Source organism: Pteropus alecto, unplaced genomic scaffold, assembly GCF_000325575.1.
Source record: "Pteropus alecto unplaced genomic scaffold, ASM32557v1 scaffold78, whole genome shotgun sequence".
NCBI lineage: Eukaryota > Metazoa > Chordata > Mammalia > Chiroptera > Pteropodidae > Pteropus > Pteropus alecto.
The window spans coordinates 11989061-12005059 of NW_006443124.1; the positions used below are offsets into that span (position 1 = coordinate 11989061).

The window sequence follows — 15999 nt, forward strand, 5'->3', positions numbered from 1 at the left end:
TTTAGGACCTTATAAATCATCTGTGTAGTTCTTTCATTTTTTGTTGAAAGAGATGGTTTTTATGGATGAAGGGATTGCGTTAAGAAGAATTTTGTTATTTTAAGGCTATAGTGAATCATGAGGTTAGAAGCTTTTCTTATATGTAAGAAGGATTTTTTGTGAGCCACTTATTTTAACTTTAGTCCTGTCTTATTTGTGGTCCTGTTTTCTGTTTAAGCTTGGTGAACTTGAATTTCCTTCTGTCTTTTTCTTTCTTTGTGTGTTTCTCATGTGTTTTCTTCTATATTATACATTTATGCCTTGGTCTTTTCTGGTTCTTCTCACTGAAAATAGAAATTGATTCTTGGCATTACTATTATGAAGACTACTTGGTCACTATATCTTAGTGCGAATTTGGGTTGTTTGAATGACTTATGTAACACAGTCACTGATTATCAGCTTTAGGGTTGCATTGTGTAATGCCAGCAAACACTAGATATTTTCATTTTCACCTCTGAGTGTTTTCTGTTTTGGAAATAGAAGACATTTTGTTGTCATTTATCAGTATTTTCATTTATTAGAAATTTTGTATGTATCTTAGATCTATGGTCTTTTTAAATATCAACTAAGATAAAATTATTAAATATTTGTATTAAAATTTGCTCCTAAATTTTAGAACTTGATTTTACTGCTTTTCTTTGAATTTAAGACTTCAATTGTTGGACACACAAATATTTTAGGTACCACTAAACTTAACTTAATGAAAGAGCTCTTATGGAAACTTAGGTATACATTTTTATCACATAACATCCTTTTGCTTTCATAAAAAGAAAAATATAAGCAAATTGAATTGGTTAGGTCTTTCTAAAACTTCTTCATAACCAAGATATGAAGCTTCTAAATCACTTTAGAGTTATTAGTTTCTGGGTTTCTTTTTTTGCAGACAGTACTGCCTTATATGCCATTAAATGTGTTGGTGATGAAACATTTCTTAAAACAAGCCATAAAAGAAGTAAAAACTACTGGTGGCTTGGCTCTGAGGTTGGCTTTGCAAACATTTCCAGCTAGCCCCCTTTTAATGCCTGTTTTGGGAATATTTTTGAACTTACCAGATTTACTACCTTCTTATAATCACTTGGTTCCCGGAAGTTAAAAGAGTAATTCACTAATGTCATTGGATTTTCTTCCAAATGATTCTGCAAGTTTTGAAATTTCTGCATGTGTAAGCATTGACAACCATGTCACAGTTTCTGCCTGACTAATAGGAATTGAAAGTTGCTAGTCAATGTAAAACACACCCTGTTTCAATGATCTTAAAATTGTGAAAGAAGAACAAAACTATAATACTTTTACAACTGTGTTTCACTTAATTTACAATGAAAACATTGGGATTTTAGTATCTATTTTGAACTGGGTATATGAACGCTGAAGAACAAATTGTTTGGTTGTGGTCTATGTATCTAGAATATTTTTGTGTAAATATTAGGCTAATTTAGAAACCCCATAAATATCTTTATTATTTTGGAATGGCAACTGCCTTTAAAATAAAAATCATCTTAGAAGCTTGTGTTTGCTAACCATGTTAGAAAAGACAAATGGCATTGCATTTCCAATTTTCCTTTGGTTCTAGATGTAGTCATTGTAGAAGGGGGTTTGCCAAAAAGGGAAGAGTTGGGCAAAGCTATAGCTTGTGTGGTTATTTCTACCCAGCTTAGAGTGCCATCACATCAGAGACATAGCAGAAAGAAGGTCCCAGGTCCCAGATCCCCAATCTTAGGACCCACATATAGCCTAACCATTCCATATGTGAGTGGAAGCATCGAGTAGCTTTTTATTGCATTTCTGATCTCTGACTATATTGAATTGAATATAAATTCTGTTATTCTTCTTATTGTTGTTCTCTTTGAATTTTGGCCAAAATCTGATTACTAGTGAAATTGGTAAACATGCTGAGAATGAGCTACTATAGACAGGAATGGTGATGGCCATAGCGTGTCCAAAGCAGCGTAAACAAGCAGAGCTGCTCTAGAAACTCCCGTGCTGAAGAACCCTGGTGCAGATCTGGCTGAGGATGGACTTGTCTTGACTCTGGCTCTTGCCTTATATGCAGAGCATGGCTGACCACCAGGGCCAGAGGACTGCTTTTACTTGTCACAGTTGTATCATGGTTACATAGGCACAGACACAAGTCTGATGGAATTTGTTGCTCGGGGGCATTATGCTTTTGAACTCTGCACTTTTCCAAATCTTAAAACTTAGAACATTGCCATGTGTGCCATATTACTTTGCATTAATGCTCTTCATCTTTTAACTCATTTGCATCAGCATGCAATAGCATTAACAGAACAAAATTCTTTTAATCTTCAATCTGCCATGCTTAATGCTCATCTTTATGGCCCCTTATTGTGATATCCATCTTCTTACAGGTCATTGAGCCAAGGCAGCACAAGCTCAAACATGCTAGATGTTCAAGGAGGTGCTCACAAAAAAAGGGCACGCCGCAGCTCTCTGCTTAATGCTAAGAAGCTATATGAGGATGCCCAGATGGCAAGGAAAGTAAAGCAGTATCTTTCTAGTCTGGATATAGAGACAGATGAGGAGAAGTTCCAGATGATGTCATTGCAGCTGGAGCCTGCATATGGTACCTGTGAGTATAAGTTCTCTCTTATGTGACACTAAATAGCACAATAAAATAGAAATTTATTTCTCAAGAGTTACACCAGCATCCCAAGAAACTTAACTTGGCTCACAGAAGACCACTGATGTAGCCCGTGCATCACACTGTCCTGTTAGATACTGAATCTCACTTAGTCTTGAGGGATACGTAGTTCATCTTTAAAAAGCATTATAAAGTCATAAAAATTGGAACATTAGACTGGAGCCCTTCTGTTTAAGAACATTTTTACCTTTATCCTTAAATTAAGAGTATAAATGAATGAAATTTTTACCTTTTTAAAAATTTCGCAAATGTACAGGACAAACAAACAGAAACTCATGGACGTGGAATATAGACTAGTGGTTACCGGAGGGTAGGGGATCGGGGAGGAAGGAGTAGGTAGATAGTTAAAAGGGATCAAATATAGGGGGGGTAGGGGGAAGTTGAAATGGGTAAAGAGGATCAAATATATGGTAGCTGAAGGAAACTGGACTCTGAGTGGTAAACACAATAGAATATACAGATGTCAAATTATAATGTACACCTGAAAATTATATAATTTTATTAACCAATGTTACCCCAATAAATTTATAAATAAATAAATAGAAAAATTTCACAGATAGTATTTACCAGTTAGAAAATACAAGAAATGTAATTAAAACACTGTTAGAGATAATAGCTATATTAAGGTGTCAGTGAATAAGGTAAAACAAGAAAAATCAGGCACATTCTGATTTGTTAACATAAAAAATATGCTGGGCAAAAGAGAACCTATTAGTATTAACTTTTTAAAATTAAATAAAAAATGGAACGTATGTGTGTCTGAGTTAAGGAAATGATGAGTTATAAAAGCAAAAATCAAAGACGATAAAATGTATCATAACAAAATAAAGATGGTTATTCTTAAATTATAAGTGAATGATATGTGTGTACCAATAGGAAGCATAGAACTTGGTAAAATGTTGACAGAATAAAGAGGGAGAAGGTTTAGATTTACTATTTCTGTGTTTCTAATTGATAGGAGAAAATGGTAACCATCATAGGTTTACTCTGAGATTGATAAATGGCATGGTATTTGCATAGTAATTGAAAAAGTATGTCAATGGAGTAGAAAAGAGAAAGTGGAAATACAACCAAATACTGATTTAAAAATTTCAGATGTGATAATGAATTTTAAAATATAGGGTAACAAGCCATTTAGTAAAGCTAGTTATAAAAAGGATATCTTAAACACTTCTACCAATAGGAAATGGAATGGATTGTAATGGAAGGAGCACCTATGAGGGATGGACACACAGTTTGAGTCTCATTTATTGCCACTTGAACAAGGTTCTCTTCATCTGAGATCTGTTTTCCCAAATGTAAAACTCAAGCAAGGGTCTGGAGTAGGTTTTATCCCTGAGATTTTTTCTACATCGAACCTATTAAATTAGGAGAAAGAAATAAAATAATAAAAGCTAACAATAAGAGCTTTTGGTATGCCAGCAACCATGGTAAGCACTTTATAAATAATGTCATTTATTCCTCACAGTATTCCAATGAAATAATGCAGCCAAAAAACTGCTTATACAAAGATGTTACAGTGAAAAAGAAATCACACAGATACTAGGATGCTAGAGAATACTTAAGTCCATTGTTTCCATATCAATACGAGGAATAGTATCTGGCCATTAAAAATAATAAATGTGTGTAGACTTGGAAAATGTCTAGGAGAATTCCTTACCACACATGGACTATTAAGAATAGTGTCAGAGGAGAAAAAAAATGGCGTAGATGATAGAGGCTCTGTTCATTCCTCTAGCGACCAAATCAAAGTTGTGACAGAAACAAGGAGCAGCAGCAAAGAAAAATCACCCAGGATTTAGATGAACAAGCCATACAACTACAGAGAAATCCAAAAAAGCACCCTGCAATGGCAGAAGGTTTTACAGGGTGAGGGTACGGGGCGAGGATGCGGGCTGCGGCAGCAGCGATCGCCTCTTAAAGGGGCTGATTTTTTCGGTGACGGAGCAGATTTTTGTGGTGACGGACCTGCTCACACTGAGCACCAGTGCCCATTTGGCTGCACACAGGGGACACCAGGGACTTACAGGGAGACATTGTCAGAGTGAGGGCCTAGGTGAGACTCGCTGGTACAGAAGTGCTGGGGGTATCTATTGTTCCCTGTCGAGCCCTTCCCCTTACCAGTGCACCCAACACGGTGCCGCCATAGCTGTGACATCATCAAACTGGATAACAGGTCACTCCACCTGTTATCACTCCACCCAGAGGATTTCCTGAAACCTCACCTGTTCCAACTTGCAGCCCCACCCAAGCCCCATCCAGGTGTATCCTCAGCGAGTCAGGTGCTCCTTGTTGAGATACACACTAGTGGAGGCAGCTGACCTCGGTTTCTGGTGTGGCCTTTTGAGGCAACTATAAGGACAGCATCTGTGGATTGCTTGCCGAATCTTAACAGGTGGCCCCGGAGGAGTAGAGGCGAGCTAAATTTGGCCTGCAGCTGAACCCTTCTCAGGACTGGAAGGTGCCACTGGACACCTACTTCACAAATCCACATTAATAAGACCGGGAGACTTAGGAGCTTTGCTTCGTACATAGGCACGGAAAGGCAGCCAGAATGGGAAGACGAAGCAGAAATCATATGACAGAACAGAACAGAGATCCAGATATAATGGAGTCAAGTAATCTAACGGGTGCAGAGTTCAAAACACTGATTATAAAGATGCTCAATGAACTTTTGGGAAGTGTAGATAAATTCAGTGAGAACTTCAGCAAAGAGATAAACATAAAAATGGAAGTAGAAATTATAAAAGGGCACCAGTCTGAAATGAAGAACACATCTGAGATGAGAAGTATGTTAAATGGAATAAACAGAGTAAATGAAGAGGATCACATGCCCTATCTAGAGGACAGGACAGCCAATCAGGACATTCGGTCAGAATGGCAAGAAAAAAGATGCCAAGACTATAAAAATAGTTTAAGGAGGATATGGGACACTGTTAAAGCTCCAAATATCTGTCTGATCGGCGTAACAAGAAAATCAAGATGTTGAACAGCTGTTTGAAGAAATAATGATAGAAAACTTCTCTAACGTGGTGAAAGAAATGGACATAAAACCCCAGGAAGCTCAGAGAATTCCAAAAATCAGGGATCCAAAGAGACCCACACCAAGACACATCATAATGAAAATGCCAAAGGTTAAATACAAAGAAAATATTAAAAGCAGCAAAAGAAAAATTATAAGGGAACACCCATACGACTGACAGCTGATTTTGCAAAAGAAACTGTGCAGGACAGAGGGCTTGGCAAAAAATATTCAAAAAGATGAAGACCCAGGATATACAACCAAGAATAATTTATCCAGCAAAACTATCATTTAAAGTTGATGGACAGGTAAAGAGCTTCCCAGACAACAATAAACTGAAGGAGTTTATCACCACCAAGCCAGAATTACAGGAAATGTTGAAGAAATTTCTTTAAGAAGAAAAAACAAATATCAAAAACAGGAATAAAGAATGGTAACAACTACATTCCTATCAATAAGTACCTTAAACAGAAAAGAATTAAGTGCTCCATCCAAAAAATAGAGTGGCTGAAAGGATAAAAAAAATAAGACCCCTACATATGAAAAGGGAATGGAAAAAGATATTGCTTTGATGAACCTAGGAGGTATTTAAGTCAGATAAAAAGATAAACACTATATGATTTCACTTATATGAAGAATTTAAGGAATAAAAAGAACAAACCAATCAAAAACAGACTCACAAATATGGTACTGGACAGAGGGGAGGGGAGTTGGGAGGCTGGGAGAATGGTGTCCTTCACTACATATTTAATATTGACTTAAAACATGAAGGGTTAAAGAAGTACGAATTATAGATGGTCACGGGGACAGGGAGCACGGCATAGGGAATGCAATTAGCATTAATACATTGACTAGGTGGAGGATCAGGGGAGGGAGGGAGCAATTGGGATCATTTTACTAACTATATAGATGTCTAACCAATGTCTGCTATGCTTGAAACTAATTAAAATTTAAAGTTAAAAAATTATGAATGAAAAAGAATAGTGTCAGCTATATGACAATGGTACATGTCAAAAGTAAAGACTGACAGAGTATGTAGAATCTTTAACATTTATTCATGTTTTAAAGTTCAAAGCCATATACATATGTAACTTATTAAAGCACTGTGACCATCAAAACAAATTTTCCCAAGTAACTCAATATAGACTTTATTATCTTATGGTTACGTAGCACAGTTGGTCATTCCTGTTTTCATCTAGTAAAGGGTATTTGTCTTTTGTTGTCGCTATCTGCTTTTGTTTCTGAAATCTGATTTTGGATATTCAAGAACATAGAAATCTCTTTTCTATGATCAATGTTAAAATTTTGAGGCCCAGAACTATCCCACCTATCTAACTCTGTGTCCTGCCTCTCCCCACCCCACATGCACGTACCTGTATACCTTTGTCTTCTCACACCCACCCTGGACTTGTCTCTTTTTTCGTATCACTAAATGGTGTCCTTCACTACGTATTTAATATTGACTTAAAACAAGAAAACCTATGGGTCTTTCTTAAACTGAGTTTTGTAAAGATTTAATTCAGTGCATGTTTCTTTAAATTGGTTTGCGAGTCTTTTGATTTCTGTTGCATAATTACTTTTTAAATGTTTAAATAATAACTATCTCAAATCCAAACAATAGTTGTAGAATTTGGTTCTTCCTAATAGGTCAGCATATATGTGGGCTTTGGCATTCATCTATGAACTCTTTCTTTATATTTTAGGTAGTCTCAATATTTTTCTTTGTACTGTAGCTATTAATAAAATAAGATGTCAGTAGAGAATTCATTAGTGTTGACAGAAGGAGGAAAATGTGTTTCATGGCTGTTACCAAAAGATGGTAACATCTTGGATTCACTTAGTTGATGATCCACTGCATATTATCCCCCAGGAGTCCGTGTGTTTTGACTTTCTGAGATGTTCCCTAATTCTTACCACTTAAAATATGCTCTAGGCTCTCATAATAAAAGCATAATAGCTAACTATTATAGCTGTGCTGTGACAGGGTAAACTTGCTAATTTTGCTTTTATCGTGGTGTTGAAAACAAATACATCATGGAGTTCTGGAAGTTGGACCTGCGTTAAAACCATTCTGAATAACCAAAGAATTAAAAGTGCTACCTGAAAGAAGTCCCCCCCACCCCACACTCTTAGTAGTACAGTATTGATTTTATACAAGGGAGCAGCTTTTTCTTTCTTAAGTCAGAGTTCTCTGTTTTTAATTCAGACATTCACTTCCAGATATTCTAACTATCTCTCTGGTATTTCTTTGTATGACTGTTGAAATAGTTATTCATTCAGCAAATACCTATTAAGCATCTGTTTTCTATCGGTCACTGGACATATAGCGAGATAGTAGTAGACAAGATATACAGACAGTCTTTACTCTCACAATAGTTAATCTAGTGAGGGGCAGAAACATTAATTGATTAACAGATAATTGATTTCTTACAAACAGTTATCAGCTCTGTGAAGGGAAGATACAGGATGCCTTGAGAAAGTCAAACAAATCGGATCTAGTTGGTGCAGAGTGTGGGATCTTAGGGAAGCTAACAACGGGCCATTGCTAGGTCATGCAGGGCCTCTTGGGCCTTGTTTCAGGGATTTGGATCTTCATCCTGAGAATAGTGGCAAGTCACCTAAAGGTTTGTGCAGGACATTTGGAGAAGGAAAGTGATATGATCAGCTTTTCATGTTGGAAAAGTCATGTGGCTGTCATATGGAGACTGGCTCGAAGGCATGCTAGAAGTAACAGTGAGGGGAGTGTTTGGCAGTATAGGTGAGAGGATGTTAGCTTTTCCAGGCACAGGTGCTTTAGGAGCTGCGTGCTTTGGTATAGACATGGCCCAGTCCTAAAACACACCATGCACAGCCAGTTCCGAAAATGGCATCAAGAAACCCCAGTCACAAAGATAGGAGTCTCTTAAGAGAGTGGACCCCAAGTTCTTGAGGAACATGTGCCGTGCCAGATAGCACAACAGTAAGGGCCTGAAGAAGATGGAGGGCAACAACATCAAGGCCATGAGTGCACATACCGTAACTGTCAAGGCCTCCGTAAGCCCAAGATCCCAAAGGGCAGAAGCTGCTAGCTCAGTTGACCTGCCTGTTTTGATCACCCCAAGCTCAGAAAACATGCTCATGCCTGCATCGCCAAGGGTCTCAGGCTCTGCCAGCTAAAGGGCAAGGCTGCAGCTGCAGCTCCCAGGGTGCCCAGGCCCCCCATGAAGGCTCCAGAGAAGGGGAGAATGGATGTGAGCCCTGGACTGCTCTCTGTGGGACTGGTGCCCTTCTGTGCTGTTTGTACAAATCTGAAGCAGGAACTGTCCCACAAAAGCATAGATGAGAGGATGTTAACTTGGCCTTCAGGATGATGGTAGAGGTGGAGCTAATTAAGGTAATGGAGTCAAAAAGTATTTAGGAAATAAAATCAACAACTTTATAAATATTTTAGAGATAACATTTTGTAATACTTATATGAAGTTATATTTTAGGAAATTAATCTATTTGTGTTTAAAAAGGTGTTTTTTATGCAACCTTTTAAAGTTTTTTTTTTTATCTTTCAATTGCAGTTGACATACAATATTAGTTTCAGGTGTACAACATAGTAATTAGCCATTTATATAACTTATGAAGTGGTCACCCCGATAAGTCTACTACCCGTCTGACACCATACACAGTTATTATAATTTTATTAACTATATGTATTATGCTATACTTTACATCCCCATAACTGTTTTGTAACTACCAATTTGTATCTCTTAATCTCTTCCCCTTTTTCACCCACTCCCAATCTGGCAACTATCAAAATGTTCTCTGCATCTATGAGTTTGTTTCTCTTTTGTTTACTTTGTTTTTGTTTATGGTATATGTCTTTGACTTATTTCACTTAGCATAATACCCTCTAGGTCCATCCATGTTATTGCAAATGGCAAAATTTCATTCTTTTTTTTGACTAATACTCCATCGTATATTTTGTACCACTTCTTTATTTATTCATCTATTGGTGGACTCTTAGGTTACTTCTGTATTTCAGTTATTGTAAATAATGCTGCAGTGAACATAGGGATACATACATACTTTTGAATTAGTTTTTTGGGTTTCTTCAGATAAATATTCAGAAGTGGAATTTCTGGGTCCTTCTGTATCTCTTGTTATAGCCTTTGTTTTAAAGTCTGTTTTGTCTCATATAAGTATTGCTATCCCAGCCTTTTTTGTGTTTCCATTTTCATGAAATTTTCTATCCCTTTACGTTTATTCTGTGTGTGTCTTTCAATCTGAAGTGGGTCTCTTATAGGCAACATATGTATGAGCCTTGTTTTCTTATTCATTCAGCCACTCTCTGTCTTTTCATTGGAGCATTTACTCCATTTACATTTAAAGTAATTGTTAATATGTTTGTAATTATTGCTATTTTATTAATTTTTTAATCTTTTTTTTTTCTTCTTTTTAAAGAAGTCCCTTTAACCTATCTTGTAACACTGGTTTAGTGATGCTGAACTCCTTTTGCTTTTTCTTGTCTGGCATAATGCAACCATTAATTATTGCAGCAGTAATAACCTTGCCTAAAAAAGTGCAGAATAAAGTGTTTCTTACCTTTTTTTTTTTTTTTTAGTGCTTTAGTGACCAAGAATTTAACTGAGAAAAAATCAGCCAAATTATCAGAAATGTCTCCAGTGCCTCTGCGGTCAGCTGGCCTGACAGCTAAAGCCCATTCACAGCAGCCCCACAGAGTGAGCCAGGTGCTGCAGGTGCCAGCTGTTAATTTGCACCCCATCAGGAAGAAGGGACAAGCAAAAGACCTTGGCACACTGAGTGAGTAGTCACAATTAATATCACATTAATTTAATTGAAATTTCCAGGGAAGTTAGAATGAAAAATAAATTGTAAATGTAAATGTTTAGATCAGCTGTTATAGTTTGTATAATATAATCATCACTCGTGAATCAAAAACTGTTTGATTTTGTATGTAGGTTTTGGATGATGCATACATATTTTAAATATTGACATTGGAATTCACATAACCATATCAACCAAAAACCTAATGGCAATAGACTTGAGTACCAAGGGCTTACTGTAGTCAAAGGTGCATCTATTGCAACCCGTGAGAACGAAGTTGCTTATTCTAAAGTGACTGTATGTTGGTTTTCATTAATGACCACTTCTCAAAACCTAGTTAGGAGACGAGGAGAAAGTATAAAGTATATAAAGTACAGACCGTACTTTTTTCCCTCTGTTAGGCCATGTAGACGTTATCAAAATTTTATTTGTTGTTTTAACTGTGTCATTATTTCAGTTTTCAGATGGGAAGCCAGATTAGATGGTTCTTAGCATTATTACTTAGCTCATGCATTATACATAGGACATATTCAGCAGAACTTTGTGAAATGTGAATTTAATTTGATTTTGTTTTGAGATCCAGAATTGAAAAGAAATTCCCACTCCTATCAGTCTGGTGATAACTTTAGTATAATGAGTTTGCTGTTATGCCCGGGGTCTGTACAGAACATATAAAAGAACAGAATGGGGGACAGCTTTTAGGTCAGGCGGAAGGAAGGTAGAGAAAGCTTCAGAGGAGGTTTTTTGGAGATAACACTTAAGTAGAGTCTTAAAAGTTGATCAGGAAAGAAGTAATTAGGCAAAGATTCCAGAGAAGGAGCTACAGGCAGTTTGCTGCCTCTGAGTACAGAGCTGTAGGAACAGTGCTGAGACAGTAATTAAAACTAACACTTATAGAGGACTTCCTGAGTGTCATACAGTTCTAAGTTCTTTTCTCACTTTATATATTATATCCATTTAATCTTTATAATAACCCTATAAGATAGGAACTATTCTCACTCTACAGAGGAAGCATAGAGGGTCTGAGTAACTGACATCACCAGTAAGTGTTGGAGCTCAGAGTTAAACCTAGGCTAACTGGCTCAAAGTCTTTTCTTTTAGCTACTATACTAAACAGCCACCCAGGATGAAGAGCAGTGAAGTCATAGGCATGCTGAAATTTTAACATGGCATGCTAAAGAAAGTTGTCAGTGGGAGCTATTGAAGAGATTTGAACAAGGGAAGGTTATGATCTAGTTTATGTTGGAGAAGGGCTATAGCAGGGAGGGCAGGAAGACTGGAGAGAGAGCATGAATGGGAAGCTGGTTCTCAGAGCCTGAAATAGTTTGGTGGCTAGTGAAAATGAAGAGAGAATTGGATGCAAAATTGGTGAAGTTGAAAAATATGCCCATAGGAGTGAGAAATGGGATGAGTCTAGCTCTAGTTGCTTACTTAGATGTCATCACCCAAGATACAGTATTACTTGTACCAGGTAGCCCTCTTACCTTTTTTTGTAATATGGCCGTTATCTACGTGATAAATATATTTATATTAACATGGCACTTAATTAAAAGTAGTGTGAGTATGCTGCGATTTAAATTTTTTCAATGTCAAAGGACTGATTGTTACTATGCCAAATCTTCATCAGACTTGGGCTTGCTTTACTGGTTGAGAGTGGTGTCAGTAGCCCTCACATTTCTTAGAGGAGATAAATGTAAAACTATGTATTGAAACCATTGCTAAGTTTGGTCTGTGTTAAACGAGACCAGCTCCAGCTGTTGGACAAGAGCAGTACTAGAACTTTGCAGAAGTGTTCCCAGTGGGCTCCATACTATTTTTCTATAAATTCATGATTCTTTTTGTTGTCTACTTCTCTCCTGTAGTGTGAATTTAGTGGTCTTGAAAAGGGCTGGACTGGCAGCCCTGCAACCTCTTCTATATTCCCACAGCACAGATGCACCACAGGTAGTGACAGTGCCAACATCCCTACACTGCCCCTGCCACATGCCTCACCCTGACTTGGAGAGGCCACCTCTAGAGGGGAGGGAAGAGTTCGAATCCATGACTTCCAACGAGTGTGTCAATTGTGGGGAGTGCGACACTGTACTCAGACTATTAAATCTATTTCCCTTATGCCACAAAACAAACAAAAAACTATTATAATCTGGTTTGTGCTGACTGGCTGAATTTGAACAAATGACCTAGAGGTGAGAATCTCTGTATGCCATTACCCAGTCATTTAGTCCCCGTTTGTCATTGACACATTTCAGTTGACTACACTAGTCATTGTGCATCATGGCTTTAGTTATGTAGTAATTTAGGCAGCTACAGACCTTTTAATTGTGAAGTGATGTGTGTCTCTTTGGTTTTATTTTTAGGTACAAGTTTACCTCAGAAAGTTTTAGGAGCAACTGAAGAAATAAGTGGTAAGAAAAATACAGAAGACACTATTTCTGTGGCATCTTCCTTGCATTCTAGTCCTCCCGCATCTCCTCAAGGCTCCCCTCGCAAAGGTAGGACAGAACAGTTCAAGCTAGTTCTGGTTTTACCGAACAACACTTTGTAACACTTATATTGCTTTTCAAGTGTTAATAGAAAGTGTGAGGAAAGCATAACTCCTAATAATTTTCGAACTTTCATGTTTTGGATTGAATTATTCAGATGCTTTCCAGGATTGCTCATCATGTCGCTGGGACTCCTGTGTTCAAAATGTGGTCCTTCTTTGACAGATGACAAGCATAGATAAGAATGAAGGCAGAAATTTTGTTTTGTGCATATTCTTGATATTCAAATTTCCAATTATTTAAACATTTCTGGGGACTATTTAAAAAGAAGAATTTCTACAAGGAATTGTTTCTAACCAACAACAAAAATTAGGGAGAAAAGCAAATATTTAGGTTGATGCATTCCTTTCTTCAGTAATTGAGTATTGCCTTTTTATTAATCAGTATTTAAAATAACCTATACCCTTACATTTCTACTTATATGTAACCTCTTTAGGTGAAAAATCTTAATTCACCCTTGTTCATTTATGTTTGATTCTGTAATTCAGACTGAAGCTTTTCCGTAATCCAGACTGACTCACCTGTGCGGTGTGCACAGAGCTGCCATTTATGTTAGCTGCACAGGTAGCTTTCTAAATGGTGAATTGCTTACATTGGCCTGAGCACATTCTGTGTGTTCCTTGTGGGAAAAGGCCCCTGAGTCCTGGCATTGTCTTCATACATGTAAAAGAGTTACATATTTAAATAATCACCTTACAGGGTGGTACATGGTCAAAGGGAAGATACACTTCAGAATTCTAACAGGAAGGGAAAGCTTTCAGAGCTACCCTCAGCTGTCGTGTCCTAAATTTCAACTCACTTTTAAGTGCTCTTATTTTTGCCACCTATGTGGCAGCAATGTGGTATAGAGATGTCAGACCTGATTTGGATCCCAACTTTGTCCCCTCCTATATCTGTGTTATTACAAGCCACTCATTTACAAGGTCAAGTTTCCTGTCTGTAAATTAGGGAGGAAACCACCTATTTTAGGGGCCTTATGAATTAAACAAAATAAGATGTATAAAGCCTGATACATGGTAAGTGTTTAGTAAATGGGGGTGTCCTTTCTCCTTCCCCGTTGCCACCCCAGGGCAACGTAGCTCCATTACTGGCCTGCCCTCTCCCCCTTGTAGCTGAGAATGGCTACAATTTTCATTCAGACTTTACTAAGAAAAGCATTGTAAAAATCAAACAGGACTTGCGAATAACATGTATAAATAGGTGTGTTTATAAAACTAGAGTCTGATCCTGTTGTATGTCGCTTATACGTGTCTCGTGAGGCACACAGACCTGTTTTCATCTCTTTACTGTCTCGATGGTCTTATCCGGAGTATCCCTTATCGGGTTTGAGGAGTGGGACCGGGAACAGCTCCCAGTCACACAGGCCGTCCCAGTGCACAGTGCCTGTATACTCTTGGTGCCCTCTCCGGAACACCATTACACCTTCCACCCCTTTTGGAGGCTGTTCAGAGGTCCCATTATAGATCATTCTCTAACCAGGTACCTACTTGAATCAGATTTGGTGTTTTATGCCTGAGTGTGATTTTACGAAAAGGTTGTTAGGAACAGGGATTTCCCTGTTGCTCTTACTCCCAACAAAAAACCCGTCCCCTGACACTGGGATACAGAAGGCTTCTCCGGTGTGTCTTTTGGTGTGTGGCTAACAGACATGATGTTTATAGATTTGTGAGCCTGTCCGAGTCATGTTGGGAATCCTTAGAAACCTGAAGATGTTTTTTCTTCAAACTATTTCCAATTGTTTTTACATATGTTCTTTCAAAACCACAGCTGAATATTATATTTGTTTATTTCTATAGACAGATTTGTCTGGCAGAAATGTCATTAAACTAAGAGTACGTAATTAAGATCTGGTCCTAGTTCTTGCTAAATTTTAGAATTAGCTCTTTGCTTTCTAACAAGAAAATAAGCCTATTGTCATGTTTTCACAGGGAGAATTTAAACAAGTAAGAGCTTTTTTCTTTTTTGTGTTTTATTTAAGTGTACTTGGTATACAAAATTATATTAATTTCAAGTGTATGGTAGTGATTCGACATTTATATACCTTAGAATGTGATCACTACCCTAATTCTAATAATCATCTGTCACCATGCAAACTTATCACAATATTATTGGCTATATTCCCCTTCATCCTCACATCCTAAACAAGTAAGAACTTTTAAAACGTGAGAGGGCAAGAGGCCTTAACTTTTATCTTCCCCAGTTCCCTAACCTTTTCACTTTGGAGATACAACAGGATTAGAAATTGTACTTTATAAATACATTTATTGTGTATACTGTATATATATCCTATCTGGTTTTTGCTAAGCTTTTTCTTAGTAGACTCTGCCTGAAAAGTCTAGAGTTAGTTACTATTGAGAAATACTCTTGTCAAATTTTTGCTTATGATTTTACCATCTTGGCTCAATTTCAACAGTTTTTTAATACCAGCTTATTCTGATCAAGGTAATCTTTCTCCTGTGTTCTGTCTTGCAATGACTGCTGTGTTTATGCTATATAGTAGGCTCTCCAGTGCATTAAAATATACATTGCTAGATTTCAATTTTTCAAATATTGTCAAGATTTTAGGATTTTTTAAATAGTGAAATGTTATATAAACCAGACTAATTGTGATTTATTTGAAAGAATTAATTGACCATGACAGGGTTTTTGCATCTCTCCCTCCAGTTGGCAGTATCATATCTGATCACAGCATCCTGCCGCAGCTCTCAGGGTCTACCTCATCCCCTCCCCGTGAGTCCAGCACCAAGATCAGTGGCCACAGCTACCCCGGCATAGGTGGGGTTTACTTGCAAAAGAAAATCCTTCAAATTACCAGGAGCACAGCCAAAAGAACAGACAGGACCGAGAAGGCCACTGAGGAGAATAGAGACAGGACAAGTTGTGAGAACACAGCCAGAAAAAGAATGACATCCCCGTTTAGA

The 15999-nt window shown here is 37.4% G+C and overlaps 1 protein-coding gene across 4 annotated transcripts in view; it reads left to right on the top strand.

The window, feature by feature from the left end:
* RAPGEF6 (Rap guanine nucleotide exchange factor 6) overlaps positions 1-15999 on the top strand; it is a 152130-nt gene that overhangs the window by 125202 nt on the left and 10929 nt on the right. For 3 of the 4 annotated variants that reach the window (XM_015598101.2, XM_015598099.2, XM_006923166.3), the window contains 3 exons: positions 2406-2626; positions 10320-10511; positions 12893-13027. In XM_015598101.2, coding sequence (XP_015453587.1) covers positions 2406-2626; positions 10320-10511; positions 12893-13027 — 548 coding nt within the window. The remainder of the gene's footprint in view (positions 1-2405; positions 2627-10319; positions 10512-12892; positions 13028-15999) is intronic. The other variant, XM_015598100.2, reaches the window with a different exon arrangement.